The sequence below is a fragment of the Somniosus microcephalus genome, chromosome 3 (genome assembly GCF_052327205.1).
Source record: "Somniosus microcephalus isolate GS21.2 chromosome 3, FLI_Smic_1.0, whole genome shotgun sequence".
Taxonomy (NCBI): domain Eukaryota; kingdom Metazoa; phylum Chordata; class Chondrichthyes; order Squaliformes; family Somniosidae; genus Somniosus; species Somniosus microcephalus.
The window spans coordinates 108,469,626-108,484,681 of record NC_140989.1 but is presented as its reverse complement, the minus strand read 5'-3'; the positions used below and the strand labels follow the sequence as shown (position 1 = coordinate 108,484,681).

The 15,056-nt window shown below is 43.6% G+C and overlaps 1 protein-coding gene across 2 annotated transcripts in view; it reads left to right on the top strand.

Annotated features, from left to right (window-relative positions):
* The first annotated feature begins 950 nt into the window (after positions 1-950).
* The window catches only part of sft2d1 (SFT2 domain containing 1), a 93,740-nt gene continuing 79,634 nt past the window's right edge, over positions 951-15,056 (top strand). Inside the window, exon 1 of one of the 2 annotated variants that reach the window (XM_085981468.1) lies at positions 951-1,210. In XM_085981468.1, coding sequence (XP_085837594.1) covers positions 1,148-1,210 — 63 coding nt within the window. In that variant the 5' untranslated portion in view covers positions 951-1,147. The remainder of the gene's footprint in view (positions 1,211-15,056) is intronic. The other variant, XM_085981469.1, reaches the window with a different exon arrangement.

Sequence of the window (15,056 nt, the reverse complement as noted above, 5' to 3'; positions counted from 1 at the left end):
GTAACATCCCCACCGACACCTGGGAATCCCTGGCCCAAGACCGCACAAAGTGGAGGAGAAGCATCTGGGAAGGCGCCGAACACCTCGAGTCTCTTCGCCGGGAGCAAGCGGAAGACAAGCGCAAGGAGCGCACATCAACCCAAGCACCCCACCCACCCGCCGTCTGCCCCACCTGTGACAGAGACTGTAGGTCCCGCATTGGACTCATCAGTCACCTACGAACCCATTTTTAATGTGGAAGCAAGTCATCCTCCGTTCCGAGGGATTGCCTAAGAGAGCAGTACTCCAGCTGTGGCCTAACTAGTGTTCAAGCATAACTTCCCTACTCTTATATTCTATGCCTCGGCTAATAAAGGAAAGTATCCTGTATGCCTTCTTAACCACCTTATCTACCTGTCCTGCTACCTTCAGGGATCTGTGGATATGCACTCCAAGGTCCCTCTGTTCCTCTACACTTCTCAGTATCCTACCATTTATTGTGTATTTCCTTGCCTTGTTAGCCCTCCCCATATGCATTGCCTCACAGTTCTCCAGATTGAATTCAATTTGCCACTTTTCTGCCCACCTGACCAGTCCATTGATATCTTCCTGCAGTCTACAGCTTTCTTCCTCACTATCAACCACACGGCCAATTTTTGTATCATCTGCAAACTTCTTAAGCATTCCCCCTACATTGAAGTCTAAATCATTGATATATACCACCAAAAGCAAGGGGCCTAGTACTGAGCCCAACAGAACCCCACTGGAAACAGCCTTCCAGTCACAAAAATACCTGTCAACCATTCCCCTTTGTTTCCTGCCATTGAGCCAATTTTGGATCCAACTTGCCACTTTCCCATGGAACCCTGTCACACATTGTTTAACCGAGACCTTTTACTGTAAAGCTTCAAAATGAAGTTCTCCCTTTCACCCTCCCTGTGCTGTTTTCCATTAAGCAATTATCATCTGGTCTCTGGTTTCCATGGTAACACTGCCTGGCAACGAGGTCATGCTCCCTCTCCTGTGTCACATACTATGCCGTCCGGGGTTTGGACGAGGAACACAGCAGTACGGGGACGGTAATAGCAGTGGTGCCCGTGTTTCCGCGTTGGTGCTGGGCTTGTCGCCAGTTTCATTTTCGGGTGTTTTTCTCTCTGGTTAAAGATCAATGGAGAAACTGCGGCGAGTTCTGAGCGGCCAGGATGACGAGGAACAAGGCCTAACGGCCCAGGTAAAGCTGCGGCTTTTACAGTCAGCGAGTGTCCGGCCTAGGCTGCGGCTTGTGCCACTTGGAGTTAATGTCGCAGTAGCACCGCAGACCCCCGAACCTTCCCTCGTCACATCATTGCAGATATAAAAAGAAAAGATATTGTTGGTAATGGTGAAAGTGTGAAATGAAAGCGGACGTTGCTGGAAATATACAGCAAGCTTCTGAAATAGCGCAATCCCTCTTCCTCGCTTTAGATGTATTTTGATTTTCTATTTCGTATCTTCCTAGATCCGTCTGCAGAAGATGCGTGTTTTTCTGTACTTTTTTACTATAAATTGTAAGATATACGAATATCAGTCCTTAGCTAATCTGAATCTTGGGTTTTACTAAATACTTGGGAACAGTCGAGTCTACCAGCGAGCAAATAGGTGATCCGTGGAAGGATTGGGTGTAATGGGCCTAATGTGTGTTTTGTTTCATTCTTTCAGCACACGGTCATTGGTCAGTGACTCAAAGTGCACTGGCGGTGACCAATACTCAAATTGGAATAAAACATTTATGTGAAATGAATGGTGTATATATAGTTTTTTTTACAATAACCTTATGAAATCTATTCCCCTTTTTCACCCTGTATATCTTGCTCAACAGGTTACACACATTCTGTGGCTGAGGAAGTGAGCAACGTGCTTCACAATTTCTGTTAATACTGCTATTCAGTTAGTTGGAAGGAAATACACGCCATTAACCTGCGGATGACTTTAGTTTACATCCAAATTTATCTTTCGTGCTTCCTCGCAATATGGGAAGCAAACCCATTTCATCTGCACTCCTAGCTTGCAATATATGCAAAATACATATACCCTAGAATGTTTGCAGATTCTCCTTTCACCCTCTGTCATATCCTTTCCATACATTTTGTATGCATTTTCTTAAATGTAAACTCTCCTTTTTAGCTTTATTAGGCTGTTTTGTGATTGAGGATGTTGGAAACTGTAATACAGCACTTTCTACTGTTAACCACCTCTTGTGGATCTGTTTTAATATGGTAGAAGTTAGCTTAAATGATTGTTGGTCTTTAATATTTGCTGGCTTGGCAGATATAGAAGTTATTCTAATATTTGACAAGATATACAACATTGCTGCTTAGTACATTATGATGTCACAATCAGATTATGGTTTATTGAATTGAGTACTATTTAGCAAATCCTATGTCTTTGTGCATTATTTATGGTTACAGTTAGAATAACACTGAAAACAATAACATTTTGCAATATTTAACTTTAGATTATCTGTTGGAGTTGGCTTTAGGAGCAGGAGTAAGCCATTCAGCCCCTCAAGCTTGTTCCTCCATTCAGTCAGGTCATGGTTGATCTGTACCTCAACTCCATTTTACCTGCCTTTGCTCCATATCCCTTGATGCCCTTGCCAACAAATATCTATTGATTTAGGAAGTGCACGTTTTAGGATGTGTCTTTTCTCCAGTAGTTTCACTCTGTTTTGGTCTAGTTTGGTAAAATGAGATGCAGTGGTAGTCTGTGAAAAATAATTTAGGGCAGAATGAATAGATTGATTGGAAAAAGTTGAGAATGTAGGATGGTTTGATCAAGTAGAAAATTTAGTAGTAAAGAAATTAAAAAGTGAATAAGTCTAGAGACCTACATCAAGGAAATGGGTTTGATTCTGACTAACTGGGCACATGAATGAAAACACTGAATTATATTTTGTATTCAGTTTGTCAAAGCCTCTTTCAGCAATCTATAATACTTTTTGTACAAATTCCAAAGAGTAACATCTTTCTATACAGAAAGACTTGCATTTATATAGCACCTTTCACGACCTCAGAACCTCTCAATAAATAATTACTGAGGCATGTGTGTATATGTAAAACACCTCGTGCATAGATTTAAGTACATATGATATTGCAGAATAAGACCTGAAGTAAACCAAGTAGCTCCTTACCAAGAGTTCCTTTGATCGAAGCTTCATCTGTTGATTGAGACGGAGATTCAATCAAGACCACAAACCAAGTGTTCTAAAGCAGGGGTTCGCAACTGGGGGTGCACGATTTCAAGTGGTCCGCCAAAACTTATCTGAGTAAGCTTTTTTTTTTGATCCAGCCCTATTCGCTTCCAAGTTCATAAACCAATCGCTGCTTTTAACTATTAAATAAAATAGTGGGAGTTATAACTTCTCTTCCAGAGGAGTAAAACCTGAGTTGGGGGCTGGGAAATCCGCAAGTTAGTCCAGCTTTGCATGGGCCGAGGTAGCATGAGCCTTTCTTTCGACCCTTTTCTTTCCCCTCGTGTAGAGCTGCCCTGTGTCGGTTGGAAGCATTTGAAATGAGACTTTTTTTTTCCTGTTTTTAAACTGGTGTTTGAGACTGGGAGGGGGCGCTGTCAGTGGAGAGAGTGCGCGCGTATGAAGTGGCCTTGGAGGAGTGAAAAAGGGGGTAGAGAGAAAGAGACTTTCCAGTCTCTAGGCCTGTGGCAGGGCCGTAATAATCGGGATCGAGTGTGACACTCCTTCAATCTGAGTTTATAAAATAGCTGAAGGCGTTATCACGATTTTCCTCGTACCTCAGACTCTGAGCTTTATATTCCTGGCCATGTGCTTCTCTGACAGATAGATAGGCCTAGTCTGGGCGCTCATGTCCTTTTTGAGCTTTTAAAAAATTCATTTATGGGATGTGGGCGTCGCTGGCAAGGCCAGCATTTATTGCCCATCCATAATTGCCCTTGAGAAGGTGGTGGTGAGCTGCCTTCTTGAATCGCTGCAGGCCGTGTGGTGAAGGTACCCCCACAGTGCTGTTAGGTCAGGAGTTCCAGGATTTTGACCCAGCGACGATGAAGGATCGGCGATATACTTCTAAGGCAGGATGGTGTGTGACTTGGAGGGGAACTTGGGGGTGGTGGTGTTCCCATGCGCCTGCTGCCCTACCGCCAGCTACCTGTGAGAGCGTTGCGGTCCTTGCGGAGGAGGAAAGACGGGGGCTGTCTTTGTCACTAAAGGATTTATAGTGATGAGAGTGGGTAAAGTCGCTCACGACCCTGTTTATTTCTCAATTTCTCTCGTGCCATCCGCCTCCACCATCACTGGTGCTATTAATTCAAGTCACTAGCTTTCACCTCCGTGTTGGGGTTTGGTATTGAAATAAAAGGGAAGTTCTGTTTCCGAAATGGAGGATGTGGACCTGGAATTTTAGTACAGTCCAACCGAGTGTACACAAAACGAGCCTGTAGTGAGCACTGTGCTTGTGCCTCCATGTTTTGACAGAATTGTTGCTCAACACCAACAACAAGTTTCACATTAAGTAAGTAAAACAAAAATAATAAAATATATATCTTTAATTGTATAACTAATTTTTATACAGATAAAATACTTGTGTTGTATTACAGGGGCTACATGGAATTTTTATAACACGAAAGGGGGGCCTCGGAAGCAAAAAGGTTGAGAACCCCTGTTCTAAAGGGTGGTCTGATCACAAGATAATTATAGATGATGATGGCCATTTGGGGCATCTTAGTTCATCCAAGCAGAGAGATCCTAATATCACCACATCGTAGCATCCAGTTGTTTCTTAAATGATGCCAGGGATTTTACCTCCACTTCAAAAGTACTTCATTGGCTGTAAAGTGCTCTGGGAAGGCACTATATCAATGCAAGTCTACCTTTCTTTACTCTATTTTGAAGTCTATTCCATGCATTGATTAATCTTTGTGTGAGAGTTTACTACAGTAATAACAGTCCTAGTTTCAGCGAGCTTGAACCTTTGTCCCCTTGTTGTACTGCCACAGTTTAATTAAAGTTAACATTGTTAAATTTTTTTCTATATCCTTAACAATCTAGTAATCTCTATAAGATCACCTCTCAGAAAGCTTTCTAGGCTGAAAAGCCCAAGTTTCTCCAGTTTTTCCTCATGGGGCTCGTGTGGAGCATTAACACCAGCGTAGGGCCAAGTGGACTGTTTCTATGCTGTAAATACGATGTATAATTCTATATGTCAGACTCTTGACAGTACCAAACAGCCTTGTGGCTCTTCTCTGCACTGCCTCAAGCACTTGAATGCCTCTTGTTTCTTGGCAACCAGAACTGGATGCAGTAGTCAAGGTGGGATCTAATAAGACCACTACAAAGTTTGATCACTACCTCCTCTAATATATTCTATTTTGGCTATGTAGTCCAACATCTTCTTGGCTTTGCTTATTTTGCTTTGCATTGGTTGGACATAGATTCAACCCTAAATAAGACTAAGCGCAGTTCTGAAGAAAGATCATCGACCTGCAACGTTAACTCTGTTTCTCTCTCCACGGATGCTGTCTGACCTGCTGAGTATTTCCAGCATTTTCTATTTTTAGTTCAGATTTCCAACATCTGCAGTATTTTGCTTTTGTTTCTCAAGTCTGTCAGCTTCATCCTTAGCTAGTTCAACACCATTCATGGATTATGCATGTTAGTTTTTTTTCTTCCTATGTGCAAGACTTTACACTTGTCTACATTAAATTTCATCTGCTATTGTTCTGCCCACTTGCATATCTCGTCCAACTCATTCTGTAATTGTTCAGCTGCCTCTTCCGATTCCACTTCAGTTTAGTACTTTCTGCAAATTTGACCACTTTGCATTGAGTTTTTTGAATCCAGGCCATTTATGTAAATTAGAAACTGTTAGTTGTATCTTTTGACGATAGCTGTGACATAAATTTATTTTAACGTATACTAGTAACATGTAAATGCTTAAGTTTGTATTTCATGACAATAATTTCGGTCTTTGTGTTAGTGTATATTTGTGCTCTAATGTTAAAATAGTTGGAGTATCATACTTTCAGATTTTTTTAGAAGAAACAACATTTTTCATGTCACAGTAGGAAGTATTTCATAAAATTGTTCACTGTATCACTTAATATCTTCAAAATTAACTTTTTTTGTGGACAGCTCATGGATCATGTAATTGACTCTCCATGTAAGCTTGTGTATTACCTGCCTCAAACTTGCAGGCAAGACGTGGCTTATAATTCTGAGTTAGTACTTGCATGTGAATGTGCATTTTCTCTTCAGTCAAGTGCATTTAGCTATTTAGTCCTTGATTCACTACAATGCTTTGCCCCAAAATGGTCAATTTATTAATATTGCAGTCTGAGAGACCAAATAAATGGTCTCTGAGGGTGATGATGTATGCAAAGATCATTCAGCTTATTAAGCTCTGTCATTAAGGCTGCTGTTACATTACAAGTCTTGATCAGTATCTTTAGGATGTGATATGCAGCTGTGGGTCCCAAGTTAAGCTCCCAGCTGTGCCTTGCACTGATCTCAGCAATAAAGAGGCTCTTGTATGCATACTCGAAGCACTGTTCCCGGGCAGCTAATTTTTAATACTTGAAGTTCACAGGATGAAATGTTCATTGGACCATCTGGGCATTTTAACTATGGTGTTCCGCCATGTTCAAGTTATACTATACCTGACGTAAGGCACAAGCAGTGAGAATCTACACACCCTCCAGGTTTCAACTTGGGAGCCGTATCAGGACATAAACTCCAACCTGAACTGCCTTTTTGTTATGTTAATTTAAATAGAGACTCTGCAAGTCCATTCTAAATAGAGGCTGCCTCACCTGCTGGCAGTTGTTCACAATTTACATTAACGATTTAGACTTTGGAATCAAAAAGCACAATTTCTAAATTTGCAGATGACACCAAATTGGGGGGTGGGGGTAGTAAATACTGAGAAGCCCTGCAACAAATTACAAGAAGACATTAATAAACTTGCAGAATGTGGCAAATTAATTTCAACACAGATAAGTGTGATATATTACATTTTGGTAAGAAAAATAAGGAAGTCACATTACTTGGGAAATAAGAATCTATATGGTGTAGCAGTGCAAAGAGATCTGGGAGTACAAATACACAAATTACTAAAAGTAGTGATGCAGGTTAATAAGGCCATACAAAAGCAAACCAAGCACTAGGATTTATTTCTAGGGGAATTGAATTGAAAAGTAGAGAAGTTATGCTAAACTTGTATCCATAGAAACATAGGAGCAGGAGTAGGCCATTCGGCCCCTCAAGCCTGCTCTACCATTTAATGACATCATGGCTGATCATCCAAATTCAGTACCCTGTCCCTGCTTTCTCCCCATATCCCTTGATCCCTTTAGCCTTAAGAAATATATCTAAATCCTTCTTGAATATATTTAATGAATTGGCTTCAACTGAGAATTCCACAGGTTCACCACTCTGGGTGAAGAAATTCCTCCTCATCTAAGTCCTAAATGGCTTACACCTTATCCTTAGACTGTGACCCCTGGTTCTGGACTCCCCTGCCATCGGGAACATCCTTCCTGCATCTAGTCTGTCTAGTTCTGTTAGAATTTTATGTTTCAATGAGATCCCCTCTCATATTTTTCTAAATCGACCCAATCCCTCTCCATACGTCATTCCTGCCATCCCAGGTATCGGTCTGGTGAATCTTCGCTGCACTCCCTCCATGGCAAGAACATCCTTCCTCAGATAAGGTAACCAAAACTGCACACAATACTCCAGGTGTGGTCTCACCAAGGCCCTGTACAACTGCAGCAAGACATCCTTGCTCCTGTACTCGAATCCTCTCGCTATGAAGGCCAACGTACCATTTGCCTTCTTAGCCGCCTGCTGCTTACCTTCAGCGACTGGTGCACAAGGACACCCAGGTCTCGTTGCACATCCCCTTTTCCCAATCTATTGCCGTTCAGACAATTGCCTTCCTGTTTTTGCCACCAAAGTGGATAACCTTGCATTTATCCACATTGGGCAGATGCATGGCAGATGCAGTATAATCACCCAACCTGTCCAAATCATACTGGAGTTTCTCTGCATCCTCCTCACAGCACACACGCCCACCCAGCTTTGTGTCGTCTGCAAACTTGAAGATATTACATCTAGTTCTCTCGTCTAGATCATTAATATATATTGTGATAGCTGGGGTTCTAGCACCAATCCCTGCGGTACCCCACTCGTCACTGCCTGCCACTTGGAAAAAGACCCGTTTATTCCAACTCTTTGCTTCCTGTCTGCCAACCGGTTCTCTATCCAAGTCAGTACCTTACCCCCAATCCCATGTGCTTTAACTTTGCACGCTAATCTCTTATGCGGGACCTTATCGAAAGCCTTCTGAAAGTCCAAATGCACCGCATCCACTGGTTCTCCCTTATCCTACCAGTTACACCCTCAAAAAATTCCAGTCAATTAGTCAAGCATGATTTACTTTTTGTAAATCCATGTTGACTTTGTCCGATCCTGTCACTGTTTTCCTAGTACTCTGCTATTACATCTTTTATAATGGACTCTAGCATTTTCCCCACTACTGATGTCAGGCTTGGCGGTCTATAATTCCCCGTTTTCTCTCTACCACCTTTTTTAAATAGTGGGGTTACATTAGCTACCCTCCAATCCATGGGAACTGTTCCAGAATCTATAGAATTTTGGAAGATGACCAACAATGCATCTACTATTTCTAGGGCCACTTCCTTAAGTACCCTAGGATGTAGATTCAGGCCCTGGGGATTTATCGTCCTTCAAGCACGTCAATTTCCCTAACACCATTTCCCTACAAATACTGATTTCATTCAGTTCCTCCCTCTCATTAGACCCTATGTTCCCGACATCTCTGGAAGGTTATTTGTGTCCTCCTTTGTGAAGACAGAACCAAAGTATGTATTTAATTGGTCTGCCATTTCTTTGTTCCCCATTATAAATTCCCCAGATTCTGACTGCAAGGGACCTACGCTTGACTTCCCCAATCTTTTTCTCTTCATAACTGTGGTTAGACCATACTTGGAGTACTGTGTACAGTTCTGGTCGCCATATTATAAAAAAAAAGGATATATAGGCACTGGATAGGGTGCAAAAAGATTTACAAGGATGATACCAGAAATGTGTGGTTATATCTATTGGGTAAGAACATAAGAAGTAGGAGCTGGAGTAGGCCATTTGGCCCTTCTGGCCTGCTCCACCACTCAACAAGATCATGGCTGATCATCTACCTTAACTCCACCTTCCTGCACTATCCCCATATCCCTTAATTCCCCAAAATTTATCGATCTGTTTTGAATATACTCAACAACTGAGCATCCACAGCTCTCGGGTAGAGAATGCCAAAGATTCACAACCCTTTGAGTGAAGAAATTTCTCCTCCTCTCAGTCCTAAATGGCTGACCCCTTATTCTGAGACCGTGACCCCGTGTTCTGGATTCCCCAGCCAGGGGAAGCATTTTTTCAGCATTAACCCTGTCAAGCCCCTTAAGAATTTTATATGTTTCAATGAGATCACCTCTCATTCTTCTAAACTCGAAGGAATATAGGCCTAGTCTACTCAATCTCACCTCATAGGACAATCCCCCCCCCCCCCCCCCCCCAATCCCAGGAACCAGTCTAGTGAACCTTCGTTGCACTTCCTTTAAGGCAAGTATGTCTTTCCTTCGGTAAGGAGACCAAAACTGTACACAGTACACCAGGTGTGGCCTCACCAATGCCCCGCATAATTGTAGTAAGACTTCTTTGCTCTTGTACTCTAATCCCTTTGTAACAAAAGCTAACAGACCATTTGCTTTCCTAATTGCTTGCTGTACCTTCATGTTAACTTTCTGTGATTCATGTACAAGGACACCCGGGTCCTTCTCCATGCAAACATTTCAGTCTCTCACCATTCAAAACATATTCTGCTTTTTTGTTTTTCCTGCCAGTGGATAACTTCACACTTTCCCACATTGTATTCCATTTGCCATGTTCTTGCCCACTCAGTTAACCTGTATATATCTCTCTGCAGCCTCTTTGCGTCTTTCTCACAGCTTACTTTCCCACCTAACTTTGTATCATCAGCAAACTTGGATACGTTACACTCAGTCCCTTCATCTAAGTCATTAATATAGATTGTAAATAGCTGAGGCCCAAGCACTGATCATTGCGGTACTCTGCTAGTTACAACCTGCCAACCCGAAAAAGTCCCGTTTATTCCTACTCGGTTTGTTTTTTGTCCATTAACCAATTCTCAATCCATGCTAATGTATAGTAGAAAGGATGAACAGGCTAGGTCTCTTTTCTCTTGAAAAGAGAAGGCTGAGGGGTGATCTGATGGAGGTCATTAAAATTATGAAAGGTTTTAATAGAGTATTACTGAGAGAGTGTTTCCACTTGTGGGGAAGAGCAATACTAGAGGCAATCAATATAATATAGTCACCAAGAAATCAAATAGAGAATTCAGAAGACACTTCTTTACCCAGAGAGTGGTGAGAACGTGGAACTCGCTACCACAGAGAGTTGTTGAGGCGAATAGTATAGCTGCCTTTAAGGTGAGGCTAGATAAGCTTATGAGCGGGAAGGGAATAGAGGGTTATGCTCTTAGAATTAGACGAAGGAGGATGGGAGGAGGCTCGAGTGGAGCATAAACTGGTTGGGCCAAATGGCCTGTTTCCGTTGCTGTATATTCTATGTAATTGAAGCCATTGTTGTATATGGTGAATTGGACTTGGGTGTGCAGGGCACAGTTTCGAAGTTTGCAGATGATGTGAAACTTGGAAGTGTAGTTAATGGTGAGGAACATGGTGGTAGACGTCAGGACATCATGGGCAGGGTGGTGGAATGGGCAGACACGTGATAGATGGAATTCAGCGCAGAGGAGCGTGAGGTGATGCATTTTGATGGGAAGAATGAGGAGAGACAGTGCGTGCTGGGTGGTGCAGTTTTGGGGGCGGGGGGTGTGGGTGCAGGAGGGGCGAGACCTGGGGGTGTTTGAGTACAGGTCTTTGATGGTGGCAGGACAGGTTAACAAAGCAGTGAATAAAGCTGTTCATAAAGCATATGGGTTCCTGTGCTTTATAAATAGAGGCATAGAGTACAGAAGCCAGGAAGTTATGCTAAACCTATATAAAACACTAGTTTGGCCCCAGCAGGAGTATTGTGTCCAATTCTGGGTGCCACACTTTAGGAAGGACGTGAAGGCATCGGAGCGAGTACAGAAGAGATTTACTAGAATGGTTCCAGGGATGAGGGATTACAGTCATGTGGATAGACTGGAGAAACTGGGTTTGTTCTCCTTAGAGCAGAGAAAGTTAAGAGGAGATTTGATAGAGGTGTTTAAAATCATGAAGAATTCAGATAGAGTAAAAAAAAATTTTTAATGGTTCCTAGTGGCTGAAGGGTCGATAACCAGAGGGCACAGATTTAAGGTGATTGGCAAAAGAACCAGAGGCGACATGAGGAAAAACCTTTTTATGCAACGAGTGGTTAGGATTTGGAATGTACTGGTTGATACGGTGGTAGATACAGATTCAATAATAGCCTTCAAAAGGGAATTGGATAAATACTTGAAGGAGCCCTACAGTACTCACTGGAGCGTGTGTCCCGATTCGTCGTGGTCTGCTGTATCCTTCACAACCTGGCCATCATGAGGGAACAGCCCTTGCCACCAGGACTACAGCCACCAGCTCAGGAGCAGGAGGAAGAGCAGGAGGCGGAAGCGGATACCCATCAACGTTCTTCTGTAGGCTGCCCCATCAAGGTCTTCATCTGAGTCCTGTGCAGCAGAACTAGTGTGTGACCTCACCCTCTGGGGAGCTGGCAGTTGAGCTAACCTTTCCCTCTGCCTCGCCATGTGCAGATCCCGTGTCTAACCTATCCTCTAAAGTACACGTAGTGTCAGTATTTGAGCTGGTGGCTGGAAGTGTGAAATCAAGTGACGGTGTTTCTTCTGGACTCTCCTCTCCCTCTTCTTCGACCACTGGCTGGGCAGGCTGCAATTCTTGGGTGTCTGAAATGAGTAAGGCACAAGGGCAGAGTTATGGGGTGGGGGGGAAGGGTGGTGGAAGCAATAGCTGCATGCTTATACCATGTGCAGATTGTAAATCTGAAGAGATTGTGGGGAAAGTGGGATGTGAGTACGAGGAGACCAGCATCTTGTGTTCATTCAGCTCCGCCGCTGGCCACGAGTTCAGCCATGCACCTGCCATGAATGGCCAGCACCGTCTCCTCCAAGAGGGTGAGGTGATGCAGGCGAGCCTGTCGCTCGCTGGTTAAGGTCTGCTTTTGTCTGTTACGCGGCACCTTTACCTGCAAGAGAAAGGGAAGTGTGTCAGTGAGTGTGGTGTCATGTGTTTAGGTGATGTGTCTGTCATGGTTGAATAGCTGACTGTGTGTTCAAGCTGTGAGATGTGGGTGTGAGGTTTGCGGCAGTGGTAAGTGTGTGCGGGTGAGGTGAAGCTATGAATGTCAGGTGTGAGTCGTGTTTGGTAGAGATTGTTGCTACGTGAGTGATGGGGGTGTGGCACATTGAGCAGTGTGTGAGGCTAGTAGTGCAGATGGTGGGATGTGGAATCTGAAGATGAATTCACTGACCTTGACCACGCATGTGAGGTCATTAAACTTCTTCCTGCACTAAGTCCAGGTCCTCGTGGCTGTACTGCTGGCATTGACCATATTGGCTATCTGTTCCCACTGCACACTCTGTTGCCTCCTGGCCCCCTGTGGAAAGAGAATCTTGGAGCCCTTTCTCTGGCCTGTTGAACCATCTGATAGCAGCCTTCACAATCACTTTCATCACCTGTTGCAGGCAGAAGGCACCTCCCCTTTAAGAGGAGCTAGCCTCGCATGAACCTGGGCCCCCTGCAGAGTGTTGAGCCACTCCGCAGCGTGTTCAGCGCTTGGCTGAACGCTACAATTATGCAAAGTAGCACACAGCACGAATAATACATGCTGCCTGCAGTCCTCCAAACGGGTGCGGGTTCTTATCTCATTGCGATCACTGCACCCGTTTTCGGGGGCTACCATTTTTCTAGCCCAGGTCTTTAACCTGTTTGACTAAATATGTTTCTTAATTCCTTTAAAAATGGAGGTAGCTCATTCTATGTACTGAGTAACAGACACGTATGTTAAAGTCAGATTATCTCAATGGGCGGTTTGGATTTGCATATTCTATTAAATACTCAAAACCAAAATTCAAATTATCAGACTTTAACCTTAAAGTCGAGACTCTCTATTGCTGGGTTATGTTCAGCCAGTTGTTGTGTTCAAACGTACAGCTGTACTTCTCTATGCAACCTTCCCTCCTCTAGCACCAGCTTTCTTGTTTGCCATTCTACCATTGGCAGTTGTTCCTTCAGCACTGTACCCCGCCTCCAGATCTCCCTCCCTCAGCCTTTTCACTTTGTCACCTCCTTGTTTGTCTTCAAAATACCCTGATCTTGGAAAAATGCACAAAAAGGTTAAAGCACACATACATACACCGTGTGAATGAGTATTGAGAGTACATGCTCAACGACAGTGTCTATTACTCATTTTTTATTTAAAGACAGAAAGACCTGGCATTTATATAGCACCTCTTAGGACGCCCCAAATCTCTTTAGTCAATTAAGTTCTTTTGAAGTGTAGTCATTTTTTTAGTGTAGAAAACGCGGCAGCCAATTTGGGCACAGTAAGATCCCACAAGCAGCAATGAAATAAATGACCAGATTATCTGATTTTAGGTGTTGGTTGGCGGATAACTGTTGGCCAGGACAACGAGAGAACTCCCCTGCTCTTTGCATAGTGCCTTGGGATCTTTTACAGACACTGATAATGCAATTAACTATATCTGGATTACCAATTAGCCACATCTGGCTAATGTATTGGACAACACTGCTCTTAACAGGATCTGTTGTAATCAATGTTCCCGCTAATTTCTTTTGGGTGCACGGTCCCTTTAACGGGCTCTGTGGCCCATTCAAATTTCCGCGCATGCACGGGTTTTCTGTTTAAAATCCATTTAGACCGCTGCGTAGCCGCGCAGCTTAACGGGAACATTGGTTGTAATCTCTCTTATCGACCAGTTCAAATAGCAGAATAACTAACAAAAAGTGGTACTCTGCCAGTATCACAGCCATATACAAGAATTTTCCTTTGTTACAGCATATTTGGATGGTACAAGGGTATATCTGGCCAAAAGTGAGCTAATGAATTTGAGGAGTGTTTATTGTTTTGAAACTGGGAGCAGTGCCATTTCTTATTTCTCGGAGTAAAATTGAGAAAATGCTGATTTGTTGTAGTCATCAGAGCCAATATATTAGATTTTAAAAATTAGTTTTATGGGATGTGGGCGTCGCTGGCGAGGCTAGCATTTATTGCCCATGAGAAAGTGGTGGTGAGCCGCCGCCTTGAACCGCTGCAGTCCGTGTGGTGAAGGTACTCCCACAGTGCTGTTAGGTAGGGATTTCCAGGATTTTGATCCAGTGACAGTGAAGGATCGGCGATATACTTCTAAGTCAGGATGGTGTGTGACTTGGAGCGGAACTTGGAGGTGGTGGTGTTCCCATGCGCCTGCTACCCTTGTACTTCTAGGTGGAGAGGTCGCGGGTTTGGGAGGTGCTGCCGAAGAAGCCTTGGCGAGTTGCTGCAGTGCATCTTGTAGATGGTACACACTACAGCCACGGTACGCCGGTGGTGGAGGGAGTGAATGTTTAAGGTGGTGGATAGTGTGCCAATCAAGCGGGCTGCTTTGTCCTGGATGGTGTCGAGCTTCTTGAGTGTTGATGGACATGGACTGCTTCATTATCTGAGGAGTTGTGAATGGCGCTGAACACTGCAGTCATCAGCGAACATCCCCATTTCTGACCTTATGTTGGAGGGAAGGTCATTGATGAAGCAGCTGAAGATGATTGGGCCTAGGACACTGCCCTGAGGAACTCCTGCAGCAATGTCCTGGGGCTGTGATGAATGACCTTGAACCACCACAACCATCTTCCTTTGTGCTAGGTATGACTCCAACCAGTGGAGCGTTTTCCCCCTGATTCCCATTGACTTCAGTTTTACTAGAGCTCCTTGATGCCACACTCGGTCAAATGCCGCCTTGATATCAAGGGCAGTCACTCTC